This window comes from Gracilinanus agilis, chromosome 2 (genome assembly GCF_016433145.1).
Source record: "Gracilinanus agilis isolate LMUSP501 chromosome 2, AgileGrace, whole genome shotgun sequence".
In the NCBI taxonomy this organism is placed as follows: Eukaryota; Metazoa; Chordata; class Mammalia; order Didelphimorphia; family Didelphidae; genus Gracilinanus; species Gracilinanus agilis.
Window position 1 is genome coordinate 44,361,369 of NC_058131.1, and position 22,075 is coordinate 44,383,443.

The window sequence follows — 22,075 nt, forward strand, 5'->3', positions numbered from 1 at the left end:
TGAGAATTTTAAATTATAATTTTATAAGAGGTCTTTAGAATTGACTTTAGATGCCGAGTACCCTTCTGTATAAATGATAAGGTTTTACATATTTATTATAAAGAATTGTTGTCTTAAAGGTTTTTTTTTTTTTTTTAACATAAGAAGCCAGGAGAGATCCTGTATGCTTGATTTTTAGTCTCTATATTTTGACTTGCTTTCCCATCAGAAGGATCTAGAATTCCTGAGGATAATTTAGATCCAGAAGGTTTTTTTAAAAAGATTTTTTTTTTTTAGGCTCTGCCCCATAATTGCTATGGAGGCAGTAATAAGAGCTTGTTAAGAAAATATCTTAGCCAAGGTTGAATGATTTACTATACCTGTTGAATTTATAACAAGTATACAACTTTTTTTAAACATCATAACAAGTGGTTATAATAATGGGTTTGTTTGCTATTGTTTTTAAATATGTTATTGGAAATTATGGTACTTTATTTGAATGTGCATTATGAATCTGCTATTTTATAAAAACCATTTACACTCACAGTTCATACAAAAGCTTAACACGAAATGGATCTCATTTTTGGGTGAAAAACCTTTCACTAATTCTAAGCTATATATTTTTTGATTTTTAAAACATTCTTTTATTTTTCTTCCTTGTATGTGCAAATGCAATATGTGTTCTTTTCTCTCATTTTTATGCTTGAGAGGATTGTATTTTTCCCTGGATTTTTAAAATTTTTCTTATTGCTTTTCCTTTTAATTTTTAATAGAATAATTGACTCTTTTTTCTCATTTTTTTACTTAAAGTACATATAATCAATGTTAATCCTTTTTTATTTTACAGTGATATAAGTTTAATGTAAATATATATTTGCTATAATATTAATGCATACCCCAAAAGCCTTAGACTATGGTAACCCACCAATTATTGGTAAATATTATGGGACTGTGATTAATGTCTCTCTGTCTGATTCCAGGAGAAGGGAGAAAAAGAGCCACAAGGTCATGGAGACCAACTGAGAATATAAGTGCCAAGGAGCAAGGTCATGCAGACCATGGATTAAGGAAATTCTATGCCAATAATGAAGGGCTTGAGTTTTGGGGTTGCAGCTTTCTAACATTTTAGAGGCCAGACTTCCTCTTAATTTAAATTCCTAGTAAAGTACCTAAGATAGGCTATCATTATGCCTTATTCCCTGAGAAGGTGCAGGAAATCAGACCAGCAAAAGACACTTCCCTTGCACACATATTTGGTCCTGTTATTTCTCTTATATACAGAATGGCAACTTTCTGTAGTCCTGGCTCCCACATGGGTAATTGCAAACTGCTTAAATCACTTTAATTGGACCTTGATTCAAGGACCTGTTTGTTATAAGTTTATTTTTCCTTACATTTTTTTTTTTTGCACATAAGACTTTGACATTTTACATGTCATTCACAATTTAATTTTTTCTCTTTTATTTGGATTTTATTTTTTTCTTTCTTTTGCCAATTGATTTCATACAACCCCGTGACTCAGCCATGTATCCTTAGCTGACCTGGGGTACCCTCTTCAGGAGAGAATGTGTTATTTGGAATTTTCCTCAGGGAGGTATTTAAATTTTATAATCATAATGTTTGTATTATAATCTATAATGCAAAATTTTAACTCTTTTAAGAGTAATTTCAGAGGGGAATGTATAATTCTCAGAAGGAAATGTATGTTTTATAATCTATAACGTAAAGTTTAAATTCTTTGAGAGTAATTTTAGGATAAGAAATTTGCCATCTCCCCAGAATCCAGACAACAAACCTATTTGGAAAAGGCACCATGAAGGTGCCTGAAGAGCCTTCACTGGATCATGAAGATCCAAATTGAAGTTTGGGGTGCAGTTGATTGAACTATGGTGAGTTGAATGATTTGTTTTGAATGTACACTCTTATGCCAATAGGGGACTGCCCCAATTGGCTTTTTGTCAACGTGGCTAGTTTTTTATCCTCTTTTCTTTATGCCCAAATTCCTGTAATTTAAAAGTTGGCTATGTTTACAAGATCCGTCAAGAAAGACCAGTCTTTTTGCTGGATCTCAGGGGGGAATGTGTTATTTGGAATTTTGGGGGTTCTTTGGGGTTCATTTGAGCCTTAAATATTTAGATATATGACATAAACTTCCTGTGGACGTTTAGGGAACTTTGAAACTACATTTCCAATGATTCCTCTTGTAATACAGGTAGACAGGAAGTGTGATTACGTAGACAAACAGTATAAGTACTCCTGATGTCATTGGGGGAGGTCTCTCTTTGGTACGAGGCAGCCAGGTGGGCAGAAGGTATGGCGGGCAATTTGAATTAGATCTTAGCAGGCGCGTGGTCTTCTTGAATTTACCAACATGACTTTAAATAAAATATTAATACTTTATTTGATATCCATGTATATCAATTTTAATCATAACCCCAGTGAAGGGAAAGTAACCCCTTTCTGAGGTAATCTAACTTTGAGGAAGTTTGTCCTGTCCTCTAGTCTAACTTAGTCTCTGATTAGCTTCTACCCACTGCCTCTTGTTCTTCTGTCTGGTCTAAACAACACAAGTCTAACCCCTTTTACACCTGACATCCTTCAAGTTAGTAAAATGGACTGCTGTGAAGGTTCAGACTGCAAAGACATCCTCCAGATTATGTTCTTAAATTGAAAACTGGGACACCCAGAACTGAACAAGATACTCCAGATGTGTTTTGACCAGAGAAAAGGATGGTGGAATTATCGTGCATGTCTCATCCCTGGAAGAAGCCTCCTTTTCTTAAAGAAGGCCAAGATATTGCACTGATAACTCCATAAGAAGCCTTTGGTCCACAGAGCCCCAGATCACTTTACACAAATTGCAATCTGAGTATGTTCTCCGCCCCTTCTTTCTCCTCCCTCCCTCTCTTCCTCCCCCTGAATCTCACACACAGAGCTGACAATCTGTCCTAGTAAAGCTGATTTTTTTGAAACCAAGAATGAAATTCTGTATTTTCCCTGCTCCCTTTAGCTTTTGGATTTAGCTCAGTGCTCCAATTGCTCAAGATGTTTGAGGAAGCTGACTATCAGCCAGGGTGTTAACTATCCCTCCCAGCTATGCATCATTTGCAAATCTCTTGAACATGCTGTCTATACCTTTGCCCAAGTCACTGATAAAAATGTTATTAAACAGTAGGTGTCCAAATAGTACTTTCTGATACTATGTTCGGAGTAACATCAATTTATTAACAACTACTCTAAATCTGGCCATGCAACAAGTTCTCAAAGAGCTGTACCATCATTACTCAGACGAATACCATCTCCTTAACACAAACACAAAGCAGAATGGAATTTTAGTAAATGGCACAATATTTTTTTTAAAAAAAGGAAGATTTCTATTTATGACATCAAACTACAAGTCCCTACTCTGTTCTACAAATTGTGTTAGGCACTGGGAATACAATGAAAAGGAATAAGAATTCTTACTTGCACAAGCCCAACCATGCCACCCTGACCTACTCATTAAACTCGAGTGGTTACCTCCAGGATCAAGTCTAGAGAAAGCCTCTGATTTAGTTTCTAAAGCCTGTCATAACCTGGTCCTTTTCTACCTTTCCTGTCTTTTCACACTTACCCCACTCTACAGCCAAGCCACTATGGCCTTCTTGCTGTTCCTTTCCCCCAGTGCTCCATCTCCTGACTGTCTCTTTTCATTGGCTTGGGAAGACTCCTTCCTCCCCTCATTCCTCCCAACATCCTTTAAGACAAAGCTTCAACTCCACTCTGTGTATGAGGCTTTCCAAGGCCCCTCGCTGCTAGTGCTCTCCTTCCCAATAACATGCACACCATCTATGTGTCTATGGATGTGAGGACTGGAAGGCAGTCTCCTCCATCAGAATGGTTCATGTAGATTGATATTGGTTGTTTTTCTTGGTATCTCCAGAGTATAGCACAATACATAATAAACACTGAATAAATGCATATTAGCTGACAGTCAAAATAAATGCAAAGTGACTACATCCAAGACAGGTCTGGAAGCAGGGGACAAGCATTTGAACTGTCATATGTGAGGAACAGAAAAAAGGACAATCTGGAAGAGCAGTGAATAGAGAAATAATATCCAAAGAGTCTGAAAATATAGTTTAAGGACAGAATGTAGAGCCTTAAAAACACAAGCGAACAACAAGTATGTTATTCCAGAGGCAACAGAAAGCCAATGGAGTTGGCTGAATTGGAGAGTCACAGGGTCAGATCTACGAGAGGACAGTCCAGAGTAGACTTCTTCAAGACATCAATGGGGGGCAGCTGGGTAGCTCAGTGGATTGAGAGTCAGGCCTAGAGACGGGAGGTCCTAGGTTCAAATCCGGCCTTAGACACTTCCCAGCTGTGTGATCCTGGGCAAGTCACTTGACCCCCATTGCCCACCCTTACCACTCTTCTACCTATGAGCCAATACACAGAAGTTAAGGGTTTAAAAAAAAAGAAGAAGAAGAAGATATCAATGATGAAGCGGCTGCAATAATTTAGGCAAGAGGCGATCAGGGCCTGTCCTAAAGTAGTAGCTAGATGAGAAAAGAGAAGTGGACATGTGTGAGACACCGTGAAGGAGGAATGGCAAATGATTAAATATGGCAGTGAGTGGAGAGTTGAACATAATGGTTTTAAACCTGGAAGGCTGAAAGGATGGTGGTGCCTTCTAAAGAAATAGGGAATTTGGAAGAGAGTAAAGATAGGTTCGTGTTTAGGTTTGTGGTTTTGAAGGTGTCTCTAGAAGAAGGAAGCTAAAAAGTACAATGGATAGGCTTGAAATCAAAAATACCGAAGTTCAAATCCAGCCTCAGGCACTTTCCTCAACTGTAAAATGGGGAAAATAAAAGATCTTGTGAGGATCAAAAGAAATCATATTTGTAAATGGCAGAGCACAGTGCCTATATAATAGGCACTTAATAAATGTTTGTTCCCAACCACTTCCCCTCTAGTAAATTTAGTTTGAAATGCCCTAAATATTGACTCGGAAGTCATCTACATACAGATGGTAGTTACCCCCATGGTTGCTGTAAAGGTTACCAAGAGGAAGAAGAGAGAAAAGATCAAGTCCTAGGATTTGGCTTAGAACAGAAACCTAGGGAAGACTTGGTTTGAAGGTGATAAAGTGGATGAGTCAGGAAAGAATGAGAAAGTGGTTAGAAATCCAGGAATAAAAACATCAAAGCTGTCATTTTTTTATATATCTACATCCTAAGATCATTTGAGTTTTCCTTTTAAAAATAACAATTTGGATACTTCCTTCAGTTTGATAAAAAAAATGGCACATTATAGATACAGAAATCTGTATACTGTTACACTTTAGCAAAATCAACCTATAGGGCATCTGTTTTACTTTCTTAAGAGAGAAAAGGTATTGGGAAATGGATGTGGTATGAAAAATAACCTTTTGAAAAACTGATCAACACTCTGGGTAAAGACTTTAAAATAAAGTCTTGATAAAAACAAGTTTTGATACCAAGTTAAAATCTAGACTACTTGGAGATTATTAAGGACAGCTAATAAGTTTGTTAAGTTAAGCCAATAAGATTCTTACCACCATAAAAGCGAATCATACAGCTGAGGTCAGGGTTTGTTGCCTCCTCTTGTATACGAACAGGATCCTCAAAGCCCAGGCTACTTAAATATTCATACACCATCTGAAGAGGTCTTTCAGCAGGATCCAGCCTCCTGAGGATAAAAACCAAAACAAAAAAATAGCATTTGATAAAGAAATAAATGTCTAGTCTCTTAATTCACAAAGTACACTATCCAATACATTTTTAATTTTCACTTTTAATTAAAATACAACATTCCTAGTCAATGAGAATGTAACCAGTCGACATAAAAGCTAGGGAATTATGAAATACAAAATAAGAGACTTAGACATAGTCCTCTTGTTATATTTTACCTCTGATATTTGTTAGTAGATGTGCCTAGCCCCTATTATTAGATCAAAAGAAAGTAAGTATGGAATTGTGGATAGAGAACTGTCTTTAAAGAATCAAAAACTCTTAGTTCAATTTCCATCTCTGACAAACAATATCAGAGACACTGGGCAAGTCATTTTATCTCTCGGTACCTCTGGCAACTCTCTAAGACTATACTGCAGAGCAGATGCCAATCTACATTAGGAAAGGAATTTTTCATCAAAGATGCCCTTTATTAATGAAATTATAGAAAAAAAATCCCTATGTCTTATCACAGTGTCTTGCACACAGTAGGTGCTTAATAAATGCTTTCTAACTGAATGGCAAGAGTATAGAGAAAGTTAAAGGGAGACACTGAGAGTTAGTGCCAAATATCTGAATGGCTGTCACTCTGATGAAATAAACAGATTGTAAAACTCCAGAAGATGGAAGACTAAAAGTTAGAAGTAACAGAGGGTTACTTTTTGAGGTCAATATAAGAAACTGTCTAATTTAGAACTGAGTGAGATGGAATTAAGTGTATTATTCTCAGAATGGCATTTGGCTTGCAAACCCATATTCTCAGGGCAGAAATGACCCGCTGTACCCCAGTTGAAAGGGAGATGTGGAGGGGTTCTTTGTTGACCATTTATCTGAAGGATTCCAAGGCAAGTCTGGGAAAGTACAGAGGCCCCTGATTCAAGGGCAATACACAATTCAGTTATTTTTTTTTTAATCATGTGAGCGTTCGAAGATATAACTCTTCTTTTGTATATTGTAGTCTCTCATTTCACTGTTCTTTGAACCTAGCCTATGTGATTAGCATATAAGTCTTGGGGTACTCTAGCATTAATATTCTATAAGAGGTCTGTTCTTGCACTCATGCATTTGCATTTGCCATTAGGGCATCTTCCTTCTTGCTTTCTGGTTTACTTTCTTAAGTGGGAAATTTTCAGGCCATTTTTATTTTATCCCACTCAGCTGGGGTCTCAGTTGGGGGATTCTGGAAAAGCACCAGGCTCTCAGTCATGACTTTGGCCACCCTCCCAAGGGGAGGGAGTCTGTGAGTCTTTGCCAGCTTCTATACCCAGAAGGGATAAGAGAGCAAGTTGTAAAGAGCACTGAAGATTTGAAACAAAAGGCTACAAAAATTATGTATGTATGCATAGGGGCCCAAGAGGAGGGGAGGTGTTAGTAAGTCTGGGCTCTGAAGTGTTCCCTTGAATGTGAATGCGTGACAGGGCAAGAGGCCTGGCCAGAAACAGGGCAAGGTGGGAGTTGTGTGTGTATAAGAGATCCAGGGGAGCAGGGACAAAGCAGGAGGAGGTCCTTGATCAAATGACCCTAAAGCATCCCAAGTCTGTTAAGGATTTGCACAGTTGAAAAACTGGCTGGATCATGGGGACTCTTAGACTAAGAAGTCCAAGAGTACACAATCAGTTTAATTTTTTTCTGGTTTATAGTGGCTCTCAGACGGAATCAGTTTGGATTGGATGGTAAACCAGATCTCCCAGTTTTCTGAATATTTGGACTGATGAGTTCTAGATACCTTGATTCTAAAGACAGGCAACCATTGAACATCAGGAATAGGCCAGGAGTTTTTAATTTTAATTTCTAAGAGTGGCAGCAAAAAGGAGAGGAAATTTATCATTATCATAGGTACCAAAAAATAGTTCAATTGGAACAAAATTAGGAGATTAGGAAAAGAGAATAATAATAAAAGGGAAAAAGTGGTAAATTAAGGAAAGGATTAGTTCTGGGCAAAACAAATTTGCCTCTGGAATGCCTGCTCCATAAGTAAACTTCTCTTTCTCTGCTCACTACTATATTCTGGCTCAAGATCTAGTTCTCTCCTGATGACATGAATTCTATTGCCATCCTTTCCAATACTGACCACACTTTCTCTGACTTCCCTTGTACTGTCCCCTGTCATCATCACCCAGAAAATAACCTTTCCTCCCCTACTTAGAGGTTAATTTTATCCATTTGATGACCAATCCAGATCCTCCACATGCAAAGAGAAAATCTGTTTATGAAGCCCCTTCCTACCTTTCAAGTCTTCTCTCCATATTCACCCCCTCTATACACTCTATGATTCTAAAAAACGAGGCTCCATGTAGCTGCAACACCTTTTGTATATGTAAGGAATGTTCTTTTTCCTAGCCACTGGTTAACTTTTAGTTTTCTGGCTTCCTTCAAGACAGCTCCCAGAACCATTTACTATGAATGTGTGCTTGGTGTAGCACCTAACTATTGTTAGGTCTATCTCCCACAATGAGCTGTCGGTTCTATTAGGAAAGGCCTTTCCTTGTATCTGCAATGTCTCCTGCAATGTCTAGCACATAGTATGTATTTAATGAATGCTTAAGGAAAGATAGGCATACCCCAGGCCCCCTAAATTACAGAAATGCCGCTCACACCACGAGACCTTTGTTTTGCATATTTCTGTAGCAACTCAAAATTTTCCTCAGTGAAAAACACAGAGAATCCAAACTAATTAAATATGCAACATTTCAAGAATTGCAAAAAAACAAGCACATCAAAAGACTAATTCCACTTTACTCATTAAACTCTTCTCCTAAAATGCTGTACAGTGGGGGAAGGAAAAAGCTATAATCTGCTTACAGCTCAATTTTGTGTTTCAAAGTTACAAAGACTTAACAGGCTGACATTTAGCTATTTGTTAAATCTTTCAGAAGTCAAAGTAATAGGGTATAAACCAGGAGAGGGACTGAAATTGTTGGTAGAGAGTTTAAATGAGCATACAAACAACTGCTCCAAAGAGATATTAGGGCTCTTTAAATGTTTCTGGATTTTCTCTAAATGCTTAAAAAAATTACAACAGTTCTCATAAAAGCTAAAAGCATGCATATATGCCCATTCCTCCACAAAGTAGCCAATGAATACAGCAATGTTTATCTGTAAAACTCAGGGTTTTTTGCCAAGAGCAATGTCATTCTAGTACTGCAGATATCCTATGCTTGTATCTGCAATTAAGACTCACCAAAGATAGATAAAAGTTAAATTTTATTTAAAATATTTCACAAATGTGAATTCTAATCAGTAATATGAAACAAGCTCTGCCTACTAAAATGAAGTCACAGGAAAGGATGCATTAATTTCCTTAAATCAGTGGCTGATTTGGAATTAGGTTTAGTGAGCATTCTCAGATAAAAGCTCAGTGCTCCAATGGTCTTAAGAACAAGAAAATGTTTAAAATCATTCTTTTATCTTGGGGATAGCTAGGTAGCATGGCAGATAGAGAGGTCTAGGCCTGGAGTCAGAAGGACCTAGGTTCAAATCTGGCCTCAGCTACTTTTCTAGCTGTATGATCCTGGGCACTTAGCTCTAATTGATCAGTCCTTGCCACTCTTCTGTCTTAGAACGAATTCTAAGACAGAAGGTAAGGGTTTATTATAATAATAATCTTATTTATTTATCTTATATTTTGAAGTAATTTATTTGGAAGGTATTCTTACAGATTTAACTTATTCACAGCCACAAATCCCACAACAAAAATGGATTACTTCCATTTTAATTTTTTTAAAGCAGAATAATAAAGATATTCAATGATTTGTCAAAAAAATATCACGAAATCGGGGAAAGAATTAGAATCCAGGACCCAAAATCCTAGGAGCAATTTTAATTTCATACACACACACACACACACACACACACACACACACGTCCTAGGCTCTCTTCTCTTCTCCCCCCAAACTATCTCACCCCCAAGACAAGTAATATGTCATGTTCATCTCAGTATGAAAGAAAACACATACCATTTACACTAAAGAAAAATTTATGGAGGAAATACAGTGAAGAATGGTATGCTTCAATCTGCATTGAGATTCTATCAGCTCCCTTTATAGTGATGGATAGCCTTTTTTGTCATGAGTCCTTAGTTGTCATGAGTCCTTGCATTGCTGATAACTGTTAAGTCATTCACAATTGATCAGTGTACTTTATATTGCTATTACTGTAAACAATGTTGTCCTGGCCCTGCTCACTTCATTTTGCAGCTTCATGTAAGTTTTTCTAGGTTGTATTTTTTTGTTTGTTTGCGATCATCTTGTTCAGAATTTCTTGTGGCACAATAGCATTCCATTATCATCATATACTTGTTCACATCTTGTTCAGCCATTCCCAACTGACAGACATCCTTCAGTTTACAGTTCTTTGCTACCAAGAGTTGCTATAAATATTTTTGCATGTTATAAGAGGCATAAGTTTAAAAGTAGGTGTGTAAGCAGGCTAGAAAAAGCCTTAGCTGGAGGTCATGGACATTCTGAATGGAATGCAGGGGAAGGAGGAAGTGGCTTGGCACAAACTGTTGCTGACCCTGGGAGATCTCAGAGCTAGGGGAGTCGTATCCAGATTCCCTGGGATCCTGAGAGTGGTGAAGGCTTACAGCAGAGGACATCAGACCTGCAGAGCTGCACCGAGTAGGGAAGTGATTTGTGATCTGGTGGACAGCATTGCAAACTATCTCTCCCTACCTGGATACCTATCTTGCTTAGATCATAGGAGAGTGTAGTCAAGTCCTACCCCTGCCCCTGTGGTTTGCCCTTAGCTTTTAAGTATAGTAAACCCTATTCCCATCCTTAATCTTAGTTTGTCCTCGATTAAATGTGTTGCCTTAACTTATAAACTCCTGCCTTTACTTTGCTGGTTACCATAGGCCTAGTCTTGGTGCTTCAGAGTGGCAGTTGGACCTAACTGCCAATTCAGTAACAGACACCCTTTTGCTGTTAAACTTTACTCTCCCTACTTTTTGGGCCCCTTCCTGTCATTTCTGTCTCCCACACACCTACCTGTTTACTGTTTAAGGTACCTTTCCCTGGTTTCTCCCTTAACAATGTATAGGATCATTCCCTTTTTCTATGCTCTCTTTGGGATACAGATCTGGTAGTGGTATTGCTGGGCCAAAGAGTATGCACAGTTTTATATGGTCCTTTGACAGATTGCTCTCTACAACTATCAAGATGATACTTCGATCTCTACATCCAGCTTTAATCTCTCTTCTGAGCTCCAGTACCTTCTCCAACTGCATCTCAAAACATCTCTAATTTGAATTTAAAGTCCTATAGGTTTCTAAAACAACATGTCTAAAGTAGAACTCTTTCCTCCTTAACTCTCTTCTTTTCACAACTTCCCCATTACTCTTGAGGGCAATACTTTGAATACCCTCACTGTCCCAGTCATCCAGGCTTGCAAAACTCAAGTGTTATCTTCCACTCCTCATTCTCACACCAAATATCTAATTCATTGCCAAATCTTATCATTTTCTACCTCTGCAAATATCTCCCAAATATGTCCCCTAATTTCCACTCACATAACCACTACCTTCACAGTTCAAGTGCTCATTCCCCTCTCCCTGGACTATTTCAATAGCCTTCTTTAACTGGTTCCATATCTTAAGTCTCTTCCCTTTCCAACCTATTCTCTAGCCAGTTATTGAAGTGATTTTCCTAACATACAAGCCTAAGCATGTTATCTTCCAAAAATTCCCTGGTTCCCTATTATCTCAAGAATCAAATTTAAAATCTAGTTTGGGATTTAAAGCCCTTTTCAACCAGATCTCTTTTTACTTTTCCAATCTTCTAGTCCAGGAGCTGGCAACTATACAGCTTGAGAGCCAATTCTGGTAAAGCAAAGAATGTTTTGTTTTTTAACTTTTTCAAAATATAAAAAAGCATTCTTAACTCTCAGGACCCACAGGCCAGGCAGGGGATAGATAGCTTGCCAATCTCTGGTAGTCTCTCTTCTGTGTACCATAACTGCCATCTAGCTACACTGGCCTACTTGTTCCTCAAATAAAAACATTTCAACTTCCCAAACATGTCCTCCAACACTAAAATGAATCTCTTTCCTCAATGCTGATTCTGAACTTCTCAAGGTAACTCACTTCTCTAGGCAAGAGGCCTCTCCTGTTTCTTTCCCAACCTCCCAAGGGCCAAACAGCTGAGATAACCTTTTATTTACATTCTCATATCTGGATATATGGAGTTATTTGCATATTTATCTTCCCTAATAGAATGTAAGTTCTTAGAGAAAAGGGACTGTAGAGGATTGTGTTTTCTTGGCCTTTTTTTTTCATATGCCCAATTCTTAGCTCGATACCCGAGACATAACAAGTATTAATAAATGCTTGTAAGGACAGTTAGGTAACACAATGGATAGGTCCAGGCTTGGATTTTGGAGGATCTGCTTAATAAGTGTTTTCTCCAGATTAATTAAAATGCTTTCTTTTCATGTGTCCTAAAATGCATTCAAACCAAAGGAATTTCACTGTGAAATGATGTATCCTGGTGGCTCAAACAAAGTTTCATTAATTCACAAGATCAGATTTCTGTAGGTCATTTTGCTTCATATGACAATAACAGTATAATGCAAGTTATATCTATTAGAACTCAAAATTTAACTGATAATAGTAAAAAGTCTGAGAAGGAAATGTTAATAGCAACAATCTGACATAAGGGGTGTTACAAAGTCTTATAAAATATATCTATACATGAAAAGACACCTCTACTTGTACATATGAGAGTTCATGGATATCAAACATTGTAAGTCAGGTTTTATTTTGCTGAACTTTTCCCCCCCTCCTTTCTTTTTTGTTTTGTTTTGTTTTTTTTAAACCCTTAACTTCGGTGTATTGTCTCATAGGTAGAAGAGTGGTAAGAGTGGGCAATGGGGGTCAAGTGACTTGCCCAGGGTCACACAGCTGAGAAGTGGCTGAGGCCAGGTTTGAAAGACTCTCACTCCACTGAGCTACCCAGCTGCCCCCCCCGCCTCCTTTCTTTTAAATATTCTTTTTTACTAAGGATAGCACTCTGGAAAGGAGCAGAGGATGAGATAGAGCAAGAAATTTATGAATGTAAAAACAAAACATATGAACCAAAAGGCATTTTAAAAATTAAACACACACACACAAAGCCTGGAGAAATAGCATAGAACAGTGAAAGAACCTGTTGCATTTAGAGTCTGAGGACTTGCTTTGAAATCCAGGCTCAGGCACTTACCATCTGTGTGAACTTAAGGCAGGTAATTTCACCTTCTAGGCCTCTGTCCTCATCTATAAAAGAAGGGAGTTGGCTCTGATTGCTTTGGAGGTCCCTTCCAGTTCTAAATCTACGATATTATAAATGGTAACTTCATTAAACTAAACTGACATACTCTCCTCTCAATTCAATGTGTATATCCCAAAGTTGGAGAGATATCACATGTGATATTATACACAGTCCAAATCTAAGGCTTCAATCAATTAGAGATAAAAGCTAATGCTCAAGTCGGGACAACAGTAAAGACATACACAAAATCTGAAGCTTCTAGTACTTTGAAATTCAAAGTGACTTTAATAAACAGAAATGCTGTAATCAAAAATAGAAATGATATTCCACAAGGTATAGTATACACAGAACCAGTTTAGATCTAGGAAGACCTGGGTTCAAGTTTTGCCTCTGGCAAAGAATGGCTGTGTGACCTTGGACAAGTCACATTCTCAATGCTCTAGGTCAGAGATGTCAAACTTGAGGAAACCATCAAAAGCCAATGCTATTCTTAATCTGATTCTCCCCAAAAGATAGAACTAGCTACTAGGATAGAAATGTCAGCAACCTTGACATAAAAGGAACATTAAAAAAAGAAGGTAGGGAGTGATCACTATATCATAGAAGTTTTCAGAGAGAAGAGAAAGAAGACAGGTAGAGTTCGATGCACAATCTAAATCTCATAAGAGCCCATTTTAAAGAGTTTGGAGAACTGGAGGAATTCCATGTGAACTGGAAAGACCTCCAGGAATTGATGCAGAGCAAAAGGAACAGATCCAGAAGAACATTGTACACAGAGACTGATACATTGTGGTAAAATTGAATATAATGGACTTCTGTACTAGCAGCAATGCAATGACCCAGGACAATTCTGAGGGATTTATGGTAAAGAACACTACCCACATTCAGAGGAAGAACTGCAGGAGTGGAAACACAGAAGAAAAACAACTGCTTGAACACTTAGGTTGATGCCAACATGATTGGGGATGTAGACTCAAAACAACCACACCAATGTAATTATCAATAATATGGAAAATTTTATTTATCAATAATTTATTATTTATCAATAATATGGAAATAATAAGTCTTGATTGATGACACATATTAAAATCAGTGGAAATATGCATTGGATATGGGGGGTGGGTGTGAAGGGGAAAGTAAAAACATGAATCATGTAACCATGGAAAATTTTTCTTAAAAAAAAAAAATAAAATATTTAAATTTTTAAAAAAAAATAAAGAGTTTGGAGAAAGGAAAAGATTTCTTTGGACTACAATTTATAGAAGAATACAATTAACTGAGAAAGGATGAGAAGTTCAAGGCTGAAATTCGAATGCACGAAAAAATCATTTAATGAGGAGGGAAAGGGAAAACTATCTAAAGTAAACAAGGTAGATGATGTTATAAGGAACTCAACAATCTTAGATTTTTAAAAAAGTTTATGTGCAGAAGATTATTAAAACAAGGATAGCCAAAGATGAATATAAAAAATGAGGCATGATCCTGTAAGAAGTGTGTGATATCTGTACAACCCTGTGGAACTGGTTTATCAACTCTGGGAGTGGGGAGAAAAGAGGGAAGGGAAAGAAAATGAATTATGGAAACATGGAAAGATATTTTTAAAAAAAAGAAGTTATGTGATTACACTGCTTCATTTCTCATTGTGGAGGTGATGAATCTTGCTTGCAGTACAATGACTATGTCAGAGATTTTCAATTGATTAGGTTCACTGACCTCTGTATTCTTTCTTTTTTAAATTCTTTATTTGAAGAGAAAGTTTCCTTGGAAGAAATGAGGAAGAGGTATGGTGGGAAATGTAAAAATGACATAAAAAAAGAAACTGATAAAAATGCAAAAATAGTCTTATAAGTACTAAAGTTCAGAATGAGTTGAGGTTGATGAAGAAAATAACAAACTGTTGGTTTCTATTTTCTATTTAGGAAATAAAGAGAACCAAATTACTGCTCAGAGTAAACAGAAACATGATTATAGAAAACTAAGAATGCTCAATTCATTTTGCTTCTGTTTTTGTTGTTGTTGTTGGGGGGAGGGGGGTAAGAAAGGTTGCCAAGAGGGTGATTTCTGGTCTGAAAAGAACAAGGAGGAGTCAACTTCCAGCTAAGTTAAGAGATAAATGAAAATGGAAGCATCTAGCTTCCCTAGATAAGATTAATTCATCAGCACCAGATAAATTACATACTTAGGTACTGAAAGACCAGCAAATGTGATTGACACTTATCGTTCATCTCTAAAAGACCTTGAGAATGGGAGAACTACAAGACTAAAGAAGCACAAATGTCTTGATTTCCAAAAATCAATCAACAAGCAGTTAGACTTTTACTCTGTGCCAGTTACTGTACTAAATAGTGAGGGTACAAAGGGAAAAAAATGTTTAAAGTCCCTGTCTGCAGGGAGCTTACATTCTTACTGGGGGAAACAAAAGGGAAGGGTGAAGGAAGTATGAAAACCACAGACTCCAGAGTTAGACTTTGGTTCTTTATAAAACTTCTATAATATACAACAAATAAAAGATGTGCTCAGTGAATGTGGAAGAGGAAAATAATGATCCCAAAGAGCCAGGAGGGATTAGCAGTCTTGAACTCAGTTCTGTTTGACAGGTTGATTAGATCACAGGAACACTGTAGATGCTGTTTACTTAGAATTGAACACCACAATCTTTCCACTCTATTTATAATCTGGCTTCCAATTTCTTCATTCAATTGAAACCAATCCTTCCAAAGTTGGCCCCTTAACAATATCTCTTAATTATCCTCATCCTTCTCAGGCCCTCAGAATGATGGGAGAGTTAAAGGTGGAGTCTGGAGTGGCCAAAGTGGCTAGACCCCAAGAAGAGTTACAGTGGCCTTGATGTCACCTTAGAAGAAGGGGTCCAGAGATCTGTGCTTTTAAATATTTTTATCAATGACTTGGATAAAGGAAGAGATGGCATGTTTATCAAGTCTTCAGATCAATGAACTAATCAATAAACTATTAAGCACCTATTAAGCATTGATTCAAAAAGAGGCAAAAGACAGTCTCTGCCCCAAGGAGTTTAAAATCTAATGGGAAAGGGGGCAGCTAGATGGCTCAGTGGATTGAGAACCAGGTCTAGAAACCGGAGGTCCTGGGTTTAAATATGGCCTCAGACATTTCTAGCTGTGTGACCCTGGGCAAGTCACTTAATCCCATTGTCTGGCCCTTACCATTCTTCTGCCTTAGAACCATACACAGTATTGATTCTAAGATGGAAGGTAAGGGTTTAAAAAAAAACCTAATGGGGACCAGTCACAACTATGTACAAAGCATAAATGGGAAATAATTAAGAGAGAAGGTATTAAAATTAAAGAGTGGGTGGAAAAGGCTTCCAATAAAAGATGGGATTTTAGTTAACTTAAAAGAAAGTCAGGGAAGTCAGGTCAGTAGATAAAGATGAAAAGGTAGAAAGTTCTAGGCATGAAGAACAGGCATGAGATTAAAATGCCCCAAGTCGAGAAAAGGAGTATCACTGGATTAAAAAGCAAGTGATGAGGAGTAAAGTGTAAGGAGATTAGGAAGGCAGGACAGAGCAGGGTTATAGACAGCATATGACACAAATGGAATTACACTGCTGAATACATTAGATGAAAGAATTATAGTCAAAAAAGACCTGCACAGCCTAGAACTTTGGGCCAAATCAAGGGAGAAGAGGGATAAATACAGTCTTTCACTTGGATTTGAAAAGACCAATTTCATAAGTACTAGATGGAAGAGACATGTATCTGGGGACCCAGATAGACTGTAAACTTAATGTAAATCACAGGATCCAAATTTCAGAACTTGGAAGAACCTTAAAATTTCTCATTTTACAAATGAGAAAAGTGAGGCCCAAAGAGATGAGATGACTTATCCAAGGTTACCCAAATGTCAAGTAATAAGAGGTAGGAATTGCACTCATATCCTTAGAGGTCAGAACTTTCCAAGGCCACTGGTCCCTGCTCTGGCTTCACTTTCTTCTTTCTTTAATCTGGGCAGTTAAGCCAGTTGTAAACTCTACTCTACTCTACTCTATCTACAAACCTTTCCCTCTCTACTGATTCCTTTCCTAACCATCAGCCCTCCCATCATCAGAGAACTTTCATTAGACAATAGTGGTCTACATGGTTGTAGAAATTCTCCCAACTGCATTCAGCAGCCAATGTGAATATAAGACAGCCAGGCCAGGCCAGGGGACACACAAGGGTAAGCCCAACTATGAGGGAAGCTGAAGTTACCAAGTTTCTTTAGCTTGTTGGACAAGAGGACAGGAAATCAAGAATCCCATATCCAGGGCTTAGTTTCAATTGTGAAAGACTTAGTTCCAAAGGATCCATAATGAAAAATACTCTTCACCTCCAGAGAGAATTGGTGAAGTCTGGATACTGAGTGAAAAATATTTTTTTTACTTTTTGATTTTTGAACCCTTCAGATTGAAACAGACTTTTCTCACTTTTTAAAATTTTTCTGCCTTTTTCTTTTTGGTAACATGGAAAAAACAAAAATGTTTTCCATAACTTAACATGTATAATTGATAACATATCACCTGCCCTCTCATGGACTGGGGGATGGGCAAGAGATAGGAAGAATATTTGGAACTCAAAAAATATTTGATCAACTCCCTGCTGGATATCTCTTATACAGTCAGCCTCTATGAAATATTTCACCTGCCCTTCCCCCATACAACCACCGCCTTAGCTCTGGTCACCATCACTTCTTGCCTTCACTATAACTGTAGACTTCTTATTAGTCTTTCTATTTCCACTTTCTCTCTTCTCCAATCTATTTTCCACAGAGCTGCCAAATCTTGCTGTTGATTAAATTTGATCTAGTTATTTCTTTGTCCAAAAACTTTCCCTGCTGCCTTTTGGATAAAACACAAATTTCTGCTTATGGCACTCTTAAGAAATGATAAACATAATGATTTCAGAAAAAGCTGGAAAGACCTACATGAAACAGAAGCAGAGCAAAATAAGAAGAATCAGGAAAACATTATACAAAGTGACAGCAATATTGTACAATGATCAATCAAGTGTGAAAGACTTAGTTACTCACAGCCATACAATAAACTGAGACAATTCTGAAGGACTTATGACAAAGAATCCTACTCACTTCCTGAGACAGAATGGTTGGAGTAAGATGCAGATCAAGGCATACTGCCTTTCACAATTTATTTACGGTTTTCTTTTGGGTTTTGGCTTTATATGAGTATTCTCTTCTGGGAATATGTTTTGCATGATAATATATGTGTAACTGGATCAAATTGCTTACTTTCTCCAAGAGGGGGGAGGGAAGAGAAAGAGAGAGGGAGATAATTTGGATCTTATAATTTCAGAAACATACATTGGAAACTATTATTACATGTAATTAGGGAAATAAAATATATTTGAATAAAATTATTTTAAAAAATTTTTAATAAAATAAAATACAAATTCCTTAGTTTGACATTGAAAGGAATAAGACTGCAAGCATAGATAAAAGCTGGATTGTAGAAAGCTTTCAATGTTAAAGATTTGGCAAATGGTTGAATATTGAGAGGATAGAGAGAGAGGGAAGAGTAAAGGATGACTTTGAGATTATGAACCTGAGTGCCTGGAAAGACGCTATACATTCAAGCAAAGAGAGAAGCTGGTAGGAAAGGCAGTTTGGGGGAGGCTAGAGAGTTCTGTTTTGGACATAAAATACTGTGTATGAGATGCCTAGAGGGTACCCAAAGAGATATCCAGCAGGAGTTGATAATGTGTGACTGGAGTTCAAGAGAGAAATTAGAGCTGGAAACCCCCATGAGTTAAGTGAAAAACAGAGAAGACAGGCCAGAACTACCACCTATGCAACAGCTGTCCAACCAAGGTGGCAGAAAATGGATGATGACCAGAAAACGAAAATGTAAGAAGGAATACTCTAACTCACAGTAGGAGAACAGTCACAGAAGTCAAGAAGACAGAGTATAGAGGAGACTGACCAACAGTATTTAAAGCTGCAGCAGTGTAGTCAAAGAGGATGATGTATCATTATCTATTTGCCAAAAGAGTTGGGGAATGGAGACAACTAAAACCCCAAATAAGACCATATCTACACAAGGAATCTCTGAAATTAAAGTATGAGAATAACTATGACTCAATTTAGTTGGAGTCACTAGTGTTCACTCAGGACTTACCATATGCTGGGCGCTACTCTAAGCAGGAGAGATACAAAAAAAAGCAAAGATAGTCTAATGACAGAGACAACATGCAAACAACTAAGTACAAGGAGGACACACCAGAGGTGAGTTGGAGACAATCATTAAGTAGATTTTAAATAATAATTGCTATAAATTGGAGAAAACACTAAGATTAGGGGGGCTGGGACAAGCTTCTTGCAAAAGGAAGACAGGAGTTTTTAGCTGAGACTTGAAAAAAGCCAGGGAAGCTAGAAGAGTGAATGAGGAACAATTCTCAGGAAAAGGCCAAAGAAAAAGCTCACAGCTAGGGGGATGGTTGAGGAATCAGAGAGTATGTGGTGAAGAGGAGACTAGAGAGGGAAGAGGAGCTGGATGAAAGTTTTGAAGATGGATGTAGTACTGGAGAGGTAGGGGGAATCATTTGCATACCTTTTCAGGAAGTCAATTAAAGTATAAGTTGAGAGATACGCTCTCATACAGTCCAGACTACTAAGAACAACATTGGGCTTCAAGATAGAATTGAAGTTACATTTCCTAGTGGTGACTCAAACAAGTCACTTACTTCTCTGCACAGCCTTCACAGGCACACAGGGAGAGGAGCACCATCTCATCCATTTGGAGGATAATAGAAAGAGGAGTAGAATGAGAAGGCAAGAGAACCAAATTCTCTTGTCACAAATCAGGTCACCTCTTTGGACCTAGCAAAATGAAGGTAGTCACCTCTGATAGTTTATAAATCCTACTATATACTGAATATGAAGCGTAAAACAGAGATCCATCAAAAAATTTTTTCCCAGACTGACTGATTAAAAGTGAACATGTACATAATGACTGGCAACACCAAAAAGAAAAATATCACAAGTCTAACTAAATGCAATGAGAGTGAAATAACCAACTTTTGCTCCAAAGAAAACATATAAGGAAATACCTGCCCAACTTCTTTGCAGAGTTGGGGGATTATGCATGGGAAATACTGCATATGTTAGATTTTTCCACGTATTAGTTCATTTTCTGGGTTGGTTTTTTTCCTCCCTTTTTAATTCTTTTTTAAAGGGAACAGCTTTCAGGGAGGGGAAGTGATACAACTGGAAATGTAGGTGACATAAAAAGATAATTAAAATCATCAGCATTTCTATACATTTCCAACACACTAGAGCAGCAAGAAGTAGAAAGAGAAACACCATTTAAAATCACCCTAGACAATATAAAATACTTAGGAATCTATCTACCAAAACAAACACAGCAATTATATGAAAATAACTACAAAACACTTTCCAAACAAATAAAACTGGATCTAAACAATTGGAAAGCCATTGATTGCTCATGGGTAGGTCGAGCCAACATAATAAAAATGACCATTCTACCCAAATTAATTTACCTATTTAGCGCCATACCTATCAAGCTACCAAAAAACTTCTTTACTGAATTAGAAAAAACTATAACAAATTTCATTTGGAATAACAAAAGATCAAGAATATCAAGGGAAATAATGAAAAAAAATGTGAAGGAAGGGGGCCTAGCAGTACCAGATATTAAACTATACTATAAAGCAGCAGTCATCAAAACAATATGGTACTGGCTAAGAGATAGAGAGGAGGATCAATGGAATAGACTGGGGATAAATGACATCAGCAAGACAGTGTATGATANATATAGAAAAGGTCTTAATATGTTTTTTAGGCAGCATGGGGGGAAATGGATGTGAATGTATTAGAGAGATGAATAAATCAACAAGTATTTAAGTGCTTACTTATATCTTGCATCCTAGAGCAAAGCAATAGTAATGATCAATGAGACAAACTCATAAAAGTGTGGAAAAAGATGAAATCCTACATAGATGTAGAGTGTTCAGACTTGGCAAGCAGAAGAGACAACCTCTGAGAAAAAAGGAAAGAAAAATCAACATAGCCCATGAACTAAAGGAAATTTATAACATGACAGATAAATAAATGCAAGATACAAAATTTAAATAAGGAAGCATTATCAACTGGGAAATTGAGGATGGTTTCACAGAGGTGACACTGAAACAACAATTTTTTAAAGTTTTATTGATTGTTTTGTTTTTATATTAAAAATATTTAAAGTTGAAAAAAAAAAAAGATAATTAATTTTTTTTTTTAATTCAAACTGACATTAACTATACAAATTCCTATACCAGACATTCCCCAATTTAAATCCTCAAATTCTAGGGTCACTCTGGTCAAAGATCACATCACATCCATTCCAGCATAAAGACTCCTCTCCCTATAATCCACTTTCAAGCAGTATGCCTTAATTGTATTTTTATATTCCTTAAGAAAATAGGTTGTAACTCCAACTTACCTGACTAGATCTCCATGGAGCTGTAAATAAAGGCTTTCCTTTCCCTCTCCAGCACATATCTCAGATGCTGCTGTGTCTACTGTACAAAGGACGAGGTGTAATTCTGAAGAGGATGAGGTGGCAGCGGCAGTGGCAGCAGTTGTTTCAGCTCCATAGAGGTAGACACAGCCCCTCTTCACATCCTCTTTCAGCCAGTCTCTCTCCCGGGAGCTGAACCTACTTCTCCTGTGCAAACAGTGCCTGCTTCCACTCCGTTTCATGTTTCTCTAGGAATACAAAGAGCAATTACTGGCTAGGATAGCCAACCTCCTAATCAAATGATTTTGTTTGTACAGTCACCTGCATGACTTCATCACCTTCATCTTCCTCTCTAACCCACTCTCACACTCTCTCACTAAGCAAGAAAGGCAACATCATGACAGAACCAAAAACTTCCCCTCTGCATTCTCCCTAACCCGAGGATCCTTTAAAAAAATTATATCATTCCTGCATCTGACAAATTTTTCACACCAGTGCAGACACATGGAACTCCAGATCTACTAGAAATAGCAGCTCTATTCACAAGCTCTTACTACTAATCCCATAAAGCCTAAGTGCCACCACAATAAACTGAAAAGTCATCTCCATAGTCTCCATGTTCTCCC

At 37.4% G+C, this 22,075-nt stretch overlaps 1 protein-coding gene across 2 annotated transcripts in view; it reads right to left on the reverse strand.

The window, feature by feature from the left end:
- The window catches only part of PHLPP2 (PH domain and leucine rich repeat protein phosphatase 2), a 98,306-nt gene extending 76,609 nt beyond the window's left edge, over positions 1-21,697 (reverse strand). The window contains exons 1-2 of one of the 2 annotated variants that reach the window (XM_044663126.1): positions 21,432-21,697; positions 5,540-5,673 (exon numbers count right to left, since the gene is read on the reverse strand). In XM_044663126.1, coding sequence (XP_044519061.1) covers positions 5,540-5,673; positions 21,432-21,691 — 394 coding nt within the window. In that variant the 5' untranslated portion in view covers positions 21,692-21,697. The remainder of the gene's footprint in view (positions 1-5,539; positions 5,674-21,431) is intronic. The other variant, XM_044663127.1, reaches the window with a different exon arrangement.
- Positions 21,698-22,075: the final 378 nt, after the last annotated feature.